The 17262-nt window shown below is 41.5% G+C and overlaps 1 protein-coding gene across 5 annotated transcripts in view; it reads right to left on the minus strand.

Annotated features, from left to right (window-relative positions):
* The window catches only part of DEPDC5 (DEP domain containing 5, GATOR1 subcomplex subunit), a 175195-nt gene that overhangs the window by 126069 nt on the left and 31864 nt on the right, over positions 1 to 17262 (minus strand). For all 5 annotated transcript variants that reach the window (XM_053589971.1, XM_053589968.1, XM_053589970.1 and 2 more), the window contains exons 11-14: positions 11729 to 11798; positions 10804 to 10876; positions 1376 to 1479; positions 1007 to 1081 (exon numbers count right to left, since the gene is read on the minus strand). In XM_053589971.1, coding sequence (XP_053445946.1) covers positions 1007 to 1081; positions 1376 to 1479; positions 10804 to 10876; positions 11729 to 11798 — 322 coding nt within the window. The remainder of the gene's footprint in view (positions 1 to 1006; positions 1082 to 1375; positions 1480 to 10803; positions 10877 to 11728; positions 11799 to 17262) is intronic.

Below are 17262 nucleotides of genomic sequence, written 5' to 3' on the forward strand. Positions count from 1 at the left end.
TCTGATTTCTACTGAATAGTTTTTTTTTGAGACAAGAGTCTCACTATGTCGCCCTCTGTAGAGTGCCGTAGCATCATACCTGACAGCAACCTCAAACTCCTGGGCTTAAGTGATTCTCTTGCCTCAGCTTCCCAAAGAGCTGGGACTACATGCGCCCACCACAATGACTGGCTATTTTTTGGTTGCAGCTGTTTAGTTGGCCAGGGTCGGGTTTGAACCTGCCACTCTTGGTGTATGTGGCTGGCACCCTAACCACTGTGCTATGGGCGCCGAGCCAGGAGTAGATTTTTTTTTTTTTTTTTTTTTTTGTGGAGACAGAGTCTCACTTTATGGCCCTCGGTAGAGTGCCATGGCATCACACAGCTCACAGCAACCTCCAACTCCTGGGCTTAAGCGATTCTCTTGCCTCAGCCTCCCAAGTAGCTGGGACTACAGGCGCCCGCCACAACACCCAGCTATTTTTTGGTTGCAGTTCAGCTGGGGCTGGGTTTGAACCCGCCACCCTTGGTATATGGGGCCGGCGCCTTACCAACTGAGCCACAGGTGCCTCCCCATGAGTAGATTTTTTTTTTTAATTACCTAAAAGCAGCTGAGGGATAGGGTGGAAAATATGATAATAAGAACATAGTTTGGGGCGGCGCCTGTGGCTCAGTTGGTGGGGCGCTGGCCCCATATGCCAAGGGTGGCGGGTTCAAGCCCGGCCCTGGCCAAAACTGCAACCAAAAAATAGCCGGGCGTTGTGGCGGGCACCTGTAGTCCCAGCTACTCGGGAGGCTGAGGCAAGAGAATCGCTTAAGCCCAGGAGTTGGAGGTTGCTGTGAGCTGTGTGAGGCCACGGCACCTACCGAGGGCCGTAAAGTGAGACTCTGTCTCTACAAGAAAAAAAAAAAAAAAAAGAAAATGTTCACTTGATTCAAAAAGGCAAAATAGAGGGCATTAGTAGAGAGAAGTTCACAGCCATGAATAAGAAAGATGCTGGCTCACTGTGGCTGGTATCGTGACTCACCATTGAATGACAGATTGATGGCCTCCAGGTAGTTTCCTTGTGCTGAGGTAGAATTGTCTCCATGAGGAAAGCCCTCTGAAACAAAAGTTACGAGAGAAGGACAAACATCTCATGAAAGATGAATTCTCAAAAAAAAAAAAAAAAAGCAGGTGTCTGGCTTCCCAAGGCCCCCAGTCCTGCATTAGGGACATTGCTGAACTTACTACATATGTAATGAACAAGTGGATCCACTTGAAATAGAAACCTGACCACATGCAGAAACTACACAGGGCAATGGATGGGAAACAAGCATGAACCTCTTCTCTGTCTCCCAGCCTCCCGCTCAGACCTCCTTCTGCCACCACACCTTCTGTCACATGGATGCAGTACCTGCCTGTTCCAGGCGCACCAACACTGGATACTGGATGAAGAGTTTTTTAATGGTCACGAGGAGCGAAGTCCATTCTTCTCTTCTCTCATTCTGCACCACCACTCTGAAAGGAGTATTATTGTAAAATGGACAGCAAGCAGCTATTTATTGCCTCAGGTCCCTTACAAGGAAAGAAGATGGGATTACTAGGGCTGGGTGAATTAACTATATAATAAGAAGTAAATGAATCAGGAAGAGATTTGCCATTTGTCTGATATGACTGGGGTATTTGGGGTTTACTGCTAGCAGTATCCTTAATACCACCTGTCTCTCTTTAAAATCAATGTTTAGGCTCGGCGCCTGTGGCTCAAGTGGCTAAGGTGCCAACCACATACACCTGAGCTGGCAGGTTTGCATTCAGCCCAAGCCTGCCAAACAACAATGTTGGCTGCAACCAAAAAAAAAAAAAATAGCCGGGGGTTGTGGCGGGCGCCTGTAGTCCCAGCTACTTGGGAGGCAGCGGCAGGAAAATCACTTGAGCCCAGGAGTTGGAGGTTGCTGTGAGCTATGATGCCACGGCACTCTCTACCCAGGGCAACAGCTCAAAAAAAAAAAAAATCAATGTTTAGTTTGATTAGTATTTAAAATGTGTTTTGAAAAATAAAAGAAGTAATGAAGTTAAATACACTTAATAAACATTAAGAAAGAAATACAATCATATTAGTAATCACAAAAAAGGCTAGAAAAACGTTTCAAAAATTGCCTTTTTTTTTTTTTGTGAGACAGTCTCACTCTGTCGCCCTGTGTAGAGTGGAGTAGTGTCATCATAGCCCACAGCAACCTCAAAGTCTTGGGCTCAAGTGATCCTCCTGCCTTAGCCTCCCCAGTAGTGGGGACTACAGATGCCCATCATGATGCCTAGCTAATGTTCTCTATTTTTAGTAGACACAGAGCTCAATCAAGCAATCCACCCACCTTGGCCTCCCAGAGTGCTAGGGTTACAGGTGTGAGCCACCACATCTGGCCAAAAAATTGCCTTCATGTCGTACATGTACTAATGCCCATTGTTGGACAGGGATACATATGGATTCCCATATGCTGTTGAGGGCATGTACATTTTACGCTCTTGAATTGCAATTAGGCATATGTACAGACAAACCTTTAAAAAGAACATCCATAGGGCGGCGCCTGTGGCTCAAGGAGTAGGGCGCTGGTCCCATATGCCGGAGGTGGCGGGTTCAAACTCAGCCCCGGCCAAAAAAAAGAAAAAAGAACATCCATATATATGTATTAAATATAAATCCAATAAACATGCCCAGGTTGGGAGACTTGATTAGGGGAAAGGAATGGGTGGGAATCGCTTTACAATACACATTGTGAATTAAAAATTGGAAATAGGAACCATGTGAATGTATTTCAAAAAATTTTTTAATTTAAATAGAAAACAATATACATTTTCCTTAATAATGTCAATGCTTGAAATTTATTCTAAACTTAGGGCTATATAACTATGTATTCATTTATCACAGTGATATAGATAATTTAAAACTTTTTTAAAATTGGCCATACAAGGAGAATTGATTTGCTCCCACCTAATGGACCCAATGTAAGAGTACATGGCACACCTCACGGGTACAGGACACAACTACAACAGGGACCTTACCTAACAAATGCAAACACTGTAACCTAATCGTTTGTACCTTTATATTAATCTGAAAAAAAAATAAAAAATGGCCATAGGCTTGGCATCTGTGGCTCAAGCGGCTAAAGCGCCTGCCACATACACCTGAGCTGGTGGGTTCAAATCCAGCCCGGGCCCGCCAAACAACAATGATGGCTGCAACCAAAAAATAGCCGGGCATTGTGGCATGCGCCTGTAATCCCAGCTACTTGGGAGGCAGAGGCAGGAGAATCGCTTGAGCCCAGGAGTTGAAGGTTGCTGTGAGCTGTGATACCACAGCACTCCCCAGGGTGATAGCTTGAGGCTCTGTCTCAAAAAAAAAAAAAAAAAATGGCCATGCACAGTAGCTCATGCCTGTAATCCCAGCACTTTGGAAGGCTGAGGCAAGAGAATCACCAAGAGTTTGAGACGAGATTGAGAAACACAGCAACATCCCATCTCTACAAAAAAATGGAAAAAAAAAAAAAAAAAAACAATTAGCCCAGCATGGTGGCACTCGCCTGCAATCCAAGTTACTCAGGAGGCTGAGACAGGAGGATCATTTCAGCTCAGGAGTTGGAGGCTGCAGTGAGTGCCACTGCACTCCAGCCTGGGCAACAGACGAATCTCTGTCCCAATTTAAACAAAATAAATAAATGAATATCGAACAATAAGGAATTAGTTAAATTTTAAAAATTTGACAAAAATATAGCCATCAAAAATGATGTGATCCCTTTTGATAATTACTAAATACAAGTAAAGAGTATAAGGAGGTTCACAATACTGTTCTTTCTACCTAAGTATATTTGATTTCACTGATAACAAAAACAGACCATACCAATTTTAAATTGGGCTAGACAGAAAAAGATCTGGACAAACATTCTATCACATTATTAAAAGTACTTCCCTTAGGACTACAGAGTCAGACAAGGGGTAAGATAAAACACATCCATATACACAGACACACAAAAGATTTTAAAAATGAGCTATGGCTGGCAGAGGTGGCTCACCCCTATAATCCTAGCACTGTGGTAGGGCCAGGTGGGTGGATTGTCTGAGCTCATAAGTTCCAGACCAGCCTGAGCCAGAGAAAGACCTCATCTCTAAAAATAGCCGGGCGTTGTGGCAGACCTGTAGTCCCAGCTACTTAGGAGGCTGAGGCAAGAGAATTGCTTAAGCCCAAGAGTTTGAGGTTGATGTGAGCTGTGATGCCACGGCACTCTACTCAGGGCAACTCTGTCTCAAAAAAAAAAGACAGAAAGAAAAAGAAAAAGCTATGAAGACAAATAGGCAACTCACAAGAGAAATATAAAGGCTTATAATCATGAGAAAACAATTATCTTCACCAATAAAAGAAATGAATATTAAGACCCAATGAGATAATGTTGCTTCCAATCCAATTGGTAAAGAAACAAAAAAAGAGTACTTAAGTGTTGGTGAGGACACAGAGAAATAAGACGGCTCCTAAGAAAACAGAATTTTCTACTTCAAAGCTTTTGGAGGATGATTTGGCTGTTCAAATGAAAGGCCTTTACAAAAATAGAACATCAACCAGTGTATGGTGCCCCATGATCACATTAATGTACACAGCTATGATTTAATAAAAAAAAAGAAAATAGAATATCTGTTGACTCAGTGATGCCATTTCTGGGAATTTATCATAAGGAAAAATTAAGAGTATACTTAAAGACTTATCTGTAAGAACGTTCAGTGGCAGACCTATTGACAATAGTGAAAAGCTAGAAATCACCTCAAGTGTTCAGTAATAATAATCCAGTGGAGTTTCTATATTAAAAAAAAAAACTGTAGAAGCAGATTGTTTAACCTGGAATGGCACTGTGATTCAGCAAGCAGAAAGGACAGGTTTAAAACATGTAAAAAAAAAAAAAAAAAGTGAAGTATGTGATATCTCTTTGCAAACTAATTTTTGTTTCTAAATACACAGACCAGGGGTTGATTCACCAAGGTAATGGTAATTATATCTGGGAGGTGGTGGAATTGCGGGTGTTTTGAACTATTCTTTACTTAACTTTATGATTTCCTTAAAACGAACCTGTACTGTAAGAAAGAGACAACTGGTTTCTTTCAATTAAAAACATAAAATTTTCAAAGGGATATAGGATCCAACAAAAGAGCAACAGATAATTTAAAGTATATTCAGGCTCAGCGCCTGTAGCTAAGCGGTTAGGGTGCCGGCCACATACACCGAGGCAGGTGGGTTTGAACCTGGCCTGGGCCTGGTAAACAACAATGACAACTGCAACAAAAAAAAACAGCTGGGCGTTGTGGTGGGCGACTATAGTCCCAGCTACTTGGGAGGCTGAGGCAAGAAAATCGCTTAAGCCCAAGAGTTTGAGGTTGCTGTGAGCTGTGACATCACAGCACTTTACCAAGGGCAATACAGTGAGACTCTGTCTCAAAAAAATAGTAATAATAAAATAAAAATAAAATAAAGTATATTCAATATGAGGATAAATAATATAATGGTCAAAAAACACAGACTCTGAACTAGACGGTGTCAGGTCCATACCCCACCACTAATACGCCATGAACTTTGGATAAGTTACTTAAACTCTGTGTCCAAGTTTTCATATCTGTAAAATGGGGTAACAGAAACTATCCCATAGACTGTTGTGATATTTAAATGAATCAAGTTACGTAAAGTGGTTAGAATACAGTACCCCTTGTGTCATAAGTCCTGCATAATAGACAAATATTACCATCTTGTCATCTCAGTAAGAAAGTGGAACCACTATTATGTTTCACCTTGTGTTCCATATTTTCCAAAATTTCTATAATGAATATGTATTACTTTTTAAATGATTTAAAAGATAATCAGATATGTGATAAATATAGCAAATGCTAGTTGTAAAATCTAAGTGGCTGAGTTATGAATGTTCACTATACCATTCTCTCAACTTTTCTATGTTTGAAATTTTTCATAGTGAAACATTGTAAAAGAACAATATGTAGGGTGGCGCCAGTGGCTCAAAGGAGTAGGGCGCCAGCCCCATATGGCGGAGGTGGTGGGTTCAAACCCAGCCCCAGCCCAAAAAAACTGCAAAAATAAAAAAATAAATAAAAATAAAAGCAGCGAATGCTTAAAAAAAAAAATGTAAACAAACAAGATAATCTTAGCTAAAAGCAATGCATGATTCTAGATAGAAATCTGAATCAGGAAAAACATTTCTATAAGGGATATTAGGAAAACTGGCAAATATGAAAGATTAGGTAATAGTATTATTTTTTTTTTTTAGAGAATCTCACTGTTGCCCCAAGCTACAGTGCCATGGTGTCATAGCTCACAGCTGCTCAAACTACTAGGTTGATTGAGCACCTGCCATGACACCTGGCTAATTTTACGATTTCTTAATTGGAGACAGAGTCTCTCTTGCTCAGGATGGTCTTAAACTCCTGAACTCAAAGGATCCTCCAGCCTCAGCCTCCCAGAGTGCTAGGATTACAGCTGTGAGCCACCACACCCGACCTCTTTATATCAATGTTAAATATCCTGAATATAATTGATAAGTCTAGGGAAAAAGCAAGCAAATATTCATTATATTCTTCTTCCATTTCATAGGTTTAAATAATTGTAATTGAATAGCTAAAAAGATTATCCAAGGACAGGGCACAGTGGCTCACACCTGTAATCCCAGCACTCTAGGAGACTGAGGCAGGTGGATTGCTTAAACTCAGGAGCTAAAGATTAGCCTAAGCAAAGGCGAGACCCCATTTCTAAAAACAGCCAGGCGTTGTAGTGGGCGCCTGTAGTCCCAGCTTCTGGGGAGGCTGATGCAAGAGAATCAGGTGATCCCAAGAGTTTGAGGTTGCTATGAGCTATGCCACCACTACATTCTACCCAGGGCGGGGGAATTATCCAAAAACTTGCTTACAAAGTTTCCTTTTTGTTACTCTTCGGCACTTATCCACAGCATCAATTTTTAAAAACAAGCCAGGCATGATGGCTCACACCTGTGATCCCAGCACTTTGGGAGATCAAGACAGGAGGATCACCTGAGACCAGCCTGACTAACACAGACATCCTCTTTACAAAAAAATGTAAACATTAGCCGGTCATGGTGGCATATGCCTATTGTCCCAGCTACTTGGGAGGCTAAAGCAGGAAGATGGCTTAAGCCCAGGAGTTTGAAGTTACAGTGAGGGCTATGATCAGGATACTGTACCCTAAGATGGGGACAGAGCAAGATTCTGTCTCTAAAAACACAAAATATAACAACAAAAACCACAGTTATAAAAGATTTATTCTTTTTTTTTTTTTTTGCAGTTTTGGCCAGGCTGGGCTTGAACCTGCCACCCCCAGTATATGAGGCCAGCACCCTACTCCTTGAGCCACAGGCGCCACCCCTAAAAGATTTATTCTTTTGAAATGGTACTACAATTTGAAAAAGGAAAAAAATGTAAGTTAGCATTGTATGCTGGCTTGGGTCTTAGGAAGGAACTATGACCAAGAAACATTCCCAGTATTATATACATATTTAAGGTTGGGGGGGGCTAGGAAGAGGGGTCATTTGAATCCAAAACTAAACAAAACTAAACATTTGAATCCAAAACTAAACAAAACAAAACTAAGTAAATGGTTACTGCAAAACAGAGAGATATTGTATCTCCAAGTCTGAGGCAAAAAGAGAAACAAGGAGTTCTTCCTCTCAGTTAAGGAAGGAAACAGTTTGAGGAAGACCCAACCAATAATAGCAGAGTTAGAGAGAAGAAATCTTTAAAAGCTTTAACAAGTGTAGCCAGAGGTGATTAAATGTGCTTCTGTTACGTTTTATGTAAACATAAAATCTTTGTAAAAACTTAGGCAATAATGAAACAATCTAACACCTTTTCAAAAGCAAATGGCTTTGTAACATCCATTTAGATGTCTGTTCAGTCCTCCAACTGAGGTGGTACATTTCTCCAAACATCTGAGAATTTAAGAGGTCATGGTCCTACACTTCATGTTATTGAGGAACCCAATCTAGCACCCTGGGAGGCTGAGGCAGGTGGATTGCCCTGAGCTCAGAAGTTCGAGACCAGCCTGAGCCACAGTGAGACCCTGTCTCTACCAAAAAAAGCAGAGCGTTATGGCAGGAGCCTACAGTCCCAGCTACTTGGGAGGCTTACGCAACAGAATCGTTTAAGCCCAAGAGTTGAAGGTTGATATAAGCTATGATGCCACAGCACTCTACTGGGGGCCACAAAGTGAGACTCTATCTCAATAAAAAAATTAAAAAAAAATTAAAATCAGAGATTCTTGACTTGGGTGCTATCAACTTTTCTTTCTGTCTTAATTTATTTAAATTTTTTTTCTTTTTTTGAGACACAGTCTCACTTTGCTGCCTGCCCTAGAATGCCATGGCATCATAGCTCAGAGCAACCTCAAACTCTTGGGCTCAACCAATCTTCCTGCCTTAGCCTCCCAAGGAGCTGGAACTGCAGGCATCTACCACCACACCCAGCTAATTCTTCTATTTTATTTTTTTGTAGAGGTGGGGTCTTCCTATATTGCTTAAGCTGGTTTCAAACTCTTGAGATCAAGTGATCCTTCTGCCTCAGCCTCCCAAAATGGTAGGATTCCAGATGTGACCCACTGTGCCCAGCCATACTAACAACATTTTGAGCAAAATAACTCTGTTGTGTAGGGCTGTTTATGCACTGTAGGACATTTAGCAGCATCCCTATTCACAAAATACCAGTTACATGATCTCCTTTTCTCTCTGCTATGTGTTTTTACAGTAAAAATGTCTCCAGATACTGCCAAATGTCCAAAGATTGGGGGGGATCAAAATCACCACCATTATAACTTCTGGTTTAGAAAAAATACCCAATTAAACACAACCATAAGGATGTAATCAGACAAATCCAGATAGGATATTCTTTCTACAGCCTCCCTACTCAAAATGTGGTACAAAGAGACCAATAAGTAATATATATAAACATAGTAACTCGCTATCAAGCAGAATCTTAGGCCCATCCCAGGTCACCTGAACTGATTAAAATCAGCATTTTAAAAGATCCTGGTCAGAAGTGGAATCCTCAGGGAGTAGTTCATATGCAGCTAAAGTTTGAGATGTATACTTCTACCAGACTACTGACACAGATTCTTCAACAAGTCAATAGTTAGGGGGTAAAAAGGAAGGAGGAAGTTGTCTTAGATTTTGAATTAAGAATCAGACAATGGGGTGGTGTCTTAGATTTTGAATCAAGAATCAGTGAGTAGGGTGCTGGCCCCAGATACCAAGGGTAGCGGGTTCAAACCCGGCCCCAGCCAAACTGCAACAAAAAAATAGCCAGGCGTGTGGCAGGCACTTGTACTCCCAGCTACTCAGGAGGCTGAGGCAAGAGAATTGCCTAAGCCCAAGAGAGCTGGAGGTTGCTGTGAGCTGTGATGCCACAGCACTCTACCAAGAGTGACAAAGTGAGATTCTGTCACTCAAAAAAAAAGAATCAAACAATGGCTTGGCACCCATAGCACAGTGGTTATGGCGCCAGCCACATACACCAAGAGTGGCAGGTTTGAACCTGGCCTGGGCTAGCTAAACAACAATGACAACTGCAACAAAGAATAGCCTGGCATTGTGGCAGGTGCCTGTAGTCCCACCTACTTGGGAGGCTGAGGCAAGAGAATTGCTTAAGCCCAAGATTTGGAAGTTGCTGTGAGTTGTGATGCCACAACACTCTACTGAGGGCAACATAGTAAGATTCTGTCTCAACAACAACACCAAAAAGAATCAGATAAAACATAAGAAGTTGTTTTGGGGGACAATTAAGAAAATCTGAATATGCACCATTCATCAGATGATATTATACAATCATTATTAATTTTGTTAAATGAAATGATGATATTGTGGTTACATATAAAAATGCCCTTTTTGATAGACATAGAAATAAAACGTTATGGCATCTATAATTTGTAAAACAAAATTCAGTCAAAAAAAGGATCAAATATGGCAAAATAATAACTGCTAAATCCAGGTATTGGGTATATCAATTCATTATAATATTCATTCATTTTGTGCATGTTGAAATTTTTCACAATAAAACATTTAGAAGGCCTAAATGAAATGTGGCATTCTGGATTAGATCACATAAGTACATGGGTGAAAAAACTCACGAAATATGAAAAAAGTCTGAATGTAACTAATACTAATGTACCGACCCTAATCTACTTTTGACCAATGTAACTTCGTTATGAAATGTTAATATTAGAGAAAACAGGGGAAAGGGTAAACAGGAATGCTCTGTTCTATCTTTGCAAATTCCCTGTGAATCTACAGTTCTTCCATAAGGCTGAGTGCAGTGGCTCGCACCCGTAATCCTAGCACTCTGGGAGGCCAAGGTGGGTGTATCACTTGAGCTCATGAGTTCAAACCAGCCTAAAAAAGAGTGAGACCTCATCTCTAAAAAAATAGCCAGGCGTTGTAGTGGGCAACAGTGGTCCCAGCTACTTGAGAGTCTGAGGCAAGAGAACTGTTTGAGCCCAAGAGTTTGAGGTTGCTGTGAGCAGTGACACCATGGTACTCTACCCAGGGCAACATAATGAGACTCTGGCTCAACAAAAACATAAAAATAAAATTATTCCAAAATAAAAAGATTATTTTTTTTTAAGTTAGTAAAGAAACAACCTATAGGCGGCACCTGTGGCTCAAAGGAGTAGGGCACTGGCCCCATATGCCAGAGGTAGCGGGTTCAAACCCAGCCCCGGCCAAAAACTGCAAAAAAAAGAAAGAAAGAAAGAAACAACCTATAAATAAATAGAAGGCACACCGAAGCACCCAAACATACTTGTAAAAGTCTTCATAGAACCGTCCCTTGTGATCCTGTCGAATTGAGGCTCTGTTTATTTCAGGAAATTCATCTGAAATAGAGAAAATGGAATATGTAGTTTAGACCAAACAGAGAAATTTATAGTTTTGTCAGCTTCCTCTTTTGGGTTAAAGATTTGTTGTTATCTCAACAAAATAAAGATAAATGTTTATGAAGTTGGGTTTTTTTTTTTTTTAAGACAGAGAGTCATTCTATTGCCCAAGGCTGGAGCACAGAGGTACGACCATAGCTCACTGCAGCTTCAAACCTGAGCTCACGTGATCCTCCAACCTCAGACTCTCAAGTAGCTGCAACTTTAGGGAAAAGTCCACACTCAGCTAATTTTTTTTTTTTCAGAGATGAGGTCTCACTACATTCCCCAGACTGGACTCAAACTCCCAGCCTCAAGTGATCTTCCTGCCTTGGCCTCCCAAAGTGCTAAGATTAAAGGTATAAGTCCCCATGCCCACACTAGTAAAGTTGCTTTTAAAATGAATCACAGCCCACGCACTTCTTACAACAACAAATGGACTATGCTACTTACTATCTTAGACTGTCCTCATAGGGTGGGAAAGATGGGACAGTGCAAAGGGAAAGAAGATAAAAAAGAATGGTGGTGCTTGGGATAGGCCCCACTGCTGTAGCTGGCAGGGGTGAGGAACTTGCAGCCCTCTGTTTTCAAGATCATTCTTTTTTAAGCACCAAAGGAGGCAAGAAAAGCTTCATCTTTCTTTGCTACACCCCGTTTAATAAAAGAACTTGTTATGTACAATTTGGATTCAGTCAAAAGGCCACACTTAAGGACCAAGAAGGCCACAAGTGTCCTTAAGGCCACAGATTCTGCACCTTTGGAGAGGAAACATAACAAAAATATAACTGTAGGAGGAAAAAAAGAGTTACTCACCAATAGATTTTGCATCATAGAAAGTTCTGGAAAATAGAATCACTGTTACTTCATGACTACAGTTCTTTTCCTAGGCATGAACAGAGAAAAACAGCACTCAAGTTTACTTCATATACTTCATTACGAAGCAGTGTGCATACATGTAACATTCTCAGTTCTAGGTGGCTCAGCAGCAATGTATACAGTATTGGATAATTTCATGTAATTACAGGTTGTATAGTACAGAGGAGAGAGTACTGCTGAGAATCAGAAGACCTGCATAGAGTTCTTGCTCTGAAACTTGCCATTACGTGACCTTGGGCAAGTTACCTAAAGTCCCAAGGATGGGCTTGGCACCCGTACTCAGGGGTTAGGGCACCAGCCACATTACACCGACATTGGAGGGTTCGAACCCAGCCTGAGGACTGTTAAACTACAATGACAACTACAACAAAAAAATAGCCAGGCATTTGTGGTGGGTGCCTGTAGTCCCAGCTACTTGGGAGGCTGAAGCAAGAGAATCGCTTAAGCCCAAGAGTTTGAGGTTGCTGTGAGCTGTGACACCACACCATGTATCACATAACTCCACACTATGTGAGGCGACATAGTGAGACTCTGTCTCAAAAAATAAATAAATAATAAAGTCCCAAAGATACAGAAAATACCAAAAAAACAACAACAATAAAAAAACTGCAAATCACCAACAAGTAATGGTCTCTATCTCCTAATTCTTGATGTGGCATGAAACTGATCAGCCCAGTATCCGGGGCTCGTAGTTGTACATGTTTACAGTTTTTTTTAATTTCTTCAAAACTGCAGTTTGGGGAATAAGAACAGCACTCTTGGTGGTGGATTTAAAAATTATAGGCATTCTCACACCCTATCACTGCCATATGATGAGGCCTGGGGGCAGCTCAAGATGTAAGGGTATAGGGTGGCACCTGTAGCTCAGTGGGTAGGGTGCCACCCACGTGCACCAGGGCTGGTGAGTTCAAACCCAGCCCTGGCTTACTAAAAATAAAAAAATAGCTGGGAGTTGTGGCAGGTGCCTGTAGTCCCAGCTACTTGGGAGGCTGAGGGTAGAGAATCATTTAAGCCCAAGAGTTTGAGGTTGCTGTGAGCTGTGACGCCACTGCCCTCTACCAAGGGCAACAATAGTGAGACTGTCTCAATTAAAAAAAAAAGGTATAAGCCAAGCCCATAAATTATTAAATATCTTTTGACACCTAGGGACTAGCAAGAATAATGTTTTCATGAATCTGGATATAAACTTCCTTGAACGAGGGTGTTTACACATGAACATGAAATGTGGCTTGTACTGAGCTACCAAGCTCAGTTTCAGTTCCTCCTGGGTCTTTGAAGACAACAGACTGCATGGACCAACCTCACCTTTATCCCAACCATACGTACTGACTAGACATTTCAGCATTCACCATATGAGGAATAAACTTAATGCGCATTGTATGGCATCTGATATTGGATATATTTCAATGGACAAAAGACAAATCATAGGCTCAGCGCCCGTAGCACAGTGGTTACGGGGCCAGCCCGGGCCAGCTAAACAACAATGACAACTGCAACAAGAAAATAGCCGGGAGGGTGGTGCCTGTGGCTCAAGCAGTAGGGCGCCGGCCCTATATACGGGGGTGGCGGGTTCAAGCCTGGCCCTGGCCGAAACTCAAAAAAAAAAAGAAAAGAAAATAGCTGGGCACTGTGGTAGGTGCCTATAATCCCAGCTACTTGGGAGGCTGAGGCAAGAGAATAACTTAAGCCCGAGAGTTTGAGGTTGCTGTGAGCTGTGACGCCATAGCACTCTACCAAAGGCAACATAGTGAGACTCTGTCTCAAAAAAAAAAAGAAAGAAAGAAAAGAAAAAGACAAGCCATAATAGCAAGAGCAGAATCTAGGAAGGAGCAGTTCTTCATTAGCTACCAACTAATTTAAATGGACTCCAATTGCTCTAGACACTGCATCCTTATCTAATTTTTAAGAAATAATTTCTTTCCCTATACCAATTATATTTATTAAACTGAAATGTTTTTCAACTTCCGCACAAATCAATTCCAGATTTGCAGTGTTTTCCAATTTCCGTGGTATAAATATTCTCACTAGAACTGATTTCCAGCCATCACAGAACACAGCTGGGAAGAGAGACACCGCAGTACCCCAGTACACAGTACTTATCCCGTACAAATACAAAAGAAATAAACGACCTTAAAAGCAAAGATAATAGAAAATGTAACCAACTACAGTTGTCTCTCCATGGAGGAATTGCTCCAGGACCTCAAAGGATACCAAAATCCTTGAATGCTGAAGTCCCTTATATAAAACGGCATAGTATTTGCATATAACCTATGTACATTCTTATACTTTAAATCGTCGCCAGATTATTTACAATACCTAATACAATATAAATGCCATGTATCATATAACTCCACAAATTCATCTAAAAAAAAATAAAATAAATGCCGTGTAAATAAATCCTTATTTAATTTTGGTATATGTAATATAGAGTTAAAAATGTCTCCCAATGGGTTGATGTTGGCATAAGCCTCCCAATTCACATACGAAAGAGGCAGTAGGGACTACCATCATCCCCACTTTTGTGGATAAGGAAATAAAGGTTCAGAGAGACTAAATCTCAAAGGTCAAAAAGCCAATCAGAGGGCTCGGCGCCCACAGCTCAGTGGTTAGGGTGCCAGCCCCACACACCAAGGCTGGGGGTTTGAACCCGGACTAAGCAACAATAACAACTGCAACAACAACAACAACAACAAAAAATAGGGCAGCACCTGTGGCTCAAAGGAGTAGGGTGCCGGCCCCATATGCCAGAGGTGGTGGGTTCAAGCCCAGCCCTGGCCAAAAACTGCAAAAAATAAATAAATAGGAATAAACTCTCTAAAAATTAAAAAAAATAAATAAAATAGCTGGGTGTTGTGGCAGGCACCTGTGGTCCCAGCTACTTGGGAGTCTGAGGCAAGAGAATCCCTTAAGCCCAAGAGTTTGAGGTTGCTGTGAGCCGTGACACCACAACACTCTACAGAGGGCAACACAGTGAGACTGTGAAAAAAAAGCCAATCAGAGTGGAGCCATAATTTTCAACACAGTCTTTTCTAATCCAAACTCTATGCTCTTTTCCACTACTTAATTTTACCTCAGATACTTTTTGACCAGGATAATGTTTCCATGTGATATCAAGGTTAGGTAACTGTATGGAGTAATATTTTTGTGTTTTTAACAATTGTGGGCTCAGTGCCCATAGTTCACAGTGGTTAGGGCGCCGGCCACATGCACTGGGGCTGGTGGATTCGAAGCCGGCATGGGCCTACCAAACAACAATAACAAAAAATAAAAATAGCTGGGCATTGTGGCGGGCACCTGTAGTCACAGCTACTTGGGAAGCTGAGGCAAGAGGATCACTTAAGCCCAAGAGTTTGAGGTTGCTGTGAGCTCTGATGTGAATAGCACTCTATCTAGGCAACACAGAGAATGTCTCAAAAGAAAAAAATGTGGTTATTGGCTGGGTACAGTGGCTCATGCCTATAGTCCTAGTACTCTGAGAGGCCGAAGCAGGTGGATTGCCTGAGCTCAGGAGTTTGAGACCAATCTGTGCCAGAGTGAGACCCCATCTCTAAAAATAATCAGGTATTGGGTGCTGCCTGTGGCTCAGTGAGTAGGGCACCAGCCCCATATACTGAGGTTGGTGGGTTCAAACCCGGCTCTGGCCAAACTGCAACAAAAAATAGCCGGGCATTGTAGTGGGTGCCTATAGTCCCAGCTACTCAGGAAGCTGAGGCAAGAGAATCGTCTAAGACCAAGAGCTGGAGGTTGCTGTGAGCTGCGACACTATGGCACTCTACTAAGGGTGATGGAGTAAGACTCTGTCTCTAAAAAAAAATAAATAATAACCAGGCATTGTGCAGACCTATAGTCCCATCTACTCCAGAGGCTAAGCCAAGGGGATCACTTGAGCCCAGGAGTTTGAGGTTGCTGGGAGCTGTGACTCCATGGCACTCTACCGAGGGTGACATAGCAAGACTCTGCCTTCCTCCCCACAAAAATCTTTGTATATGATGTAAGGGTCCAAATTTATTTTTTTGCATATGGATATTCAGTTGTTCCAGAACAATTTGTTGAAGAAGCTATCTCTCCCTCAATGGACTTGACACCCTCATCTAAAATCAACTGATCATAGATATATTGGTTGATTTCTCCGATTCTAATTCAACTCTTGATCTACAAGTCTATCCTTTTGCCAGTATCACACTGTTTTGATGACTATAGTTTTACACTAAGTTTTGAATTAGGTAGAGAGAGTTCTCCAACTTTATTCTCCTTTTATAATATTGTTTTGGCTATTCCGGATCCCTTGCAATTCCACGTGAATTTTAGGATCAGCTTTTCCATTTCTATAAAAAACAGCATTGAGGGCTTGGTGCCAACCACATACACCAAGGCTGGTGGGTTCGAACTCAGCCTGGGCCAGCTAAACAATGACAACTGCAACAAAAAAACAGCCGGGTGTTATGGTGGGCGCCTGTAGTCCCAGCTACTTGGGAGGCTGAGGCAAGAGAATTGCTTAAGCCCAAGAGTTTGAGGTTACTGTGGCAACACCATGGCACTCATAGGGTGACAAAGTGAGACTCTGTCTCAAAAAAAAAAAGGCATTGAGATTTTGATAGGGACTTCATTAAATTATAGATAGCTGAAAGTAGAATTGCCATTTTAATAGTATTAAGTCTTTGATCGCTGAACAGAAGTCAATCTATTTATTTAGGTCTTTGTTAATTACTTTCACAATTTTTTTTTTTTTTTTGAGACAGAGGCTCAAGCTGTCACCCTGGTTAGAGTGCGGTGGCATCATAGCTCACAGCAACCTCCAACTGTTGGGCTCAAGAGATCCTCCTGCCTCGGGTTTTCTATTTTTAGTGGAGATGGGGTCTCCCTTTTGCTTAGGCTGGTCTTGAACTTGTGATCTCAAGCAATCTACCTGCCTTGGCCTCTCAGAGTACCAGGATTATAGGTGTGAGCCATCGAGCCCAGCTGACAATGTTTTAGAGATTTTAGTATGAAAGTATTGCAGTTCCTTGGGGAAATTATTCCTGAGTATTTATTATTTCTGATGCTATTGTAAATGTTTTCTTTAGTTTCCTATTCACTGCTGGTGTATAGAAACACAACTGACATGTGTTGATTTTGTAACCTAAAACTTTGCTGAATTTATTAGCCCTAATAATTTTTTATAGATTGTTTATGATATTCTACATAGAGGATATTTCTTTCTTTTTTTTTTTTTTGCAGTTTTGGCGGGGGCTGGGTTTGAACCCGCCACCTCCAGCATATGGGACCGGCGCCCTACTCGTTGAGCCACAGGCGCCGCCCATAGAGGATATTTCTTTTACTTACTTAGTTGCTCTGCCTAGAACAACTAGTACAATGTTGAATACCAGTGGCAAAAGCAAGCATCGTTGTCTTGTTCCTGAAGTGAGAAGAAATTTTTCGGTCTTTCTCCATTGAGTACGTAAGATATAAGCTATGGGTTTTTCATATATGCT

This window comes from Nycticebus coucang, chromosome 4, assembly GCF_027406575.1.
Source record: "Nycticebus coucang isolate mNycCou1 chromosome 4, mNycCou1.pri, whole genome shotgun sequence".
Taxonomy (NCBI): domain Eukaryota; kingdom Metazoa; phylum Chordata; class Mammalia; order Primates; family Lorisidae; genus Nycticebus; species Nycticebus coucang.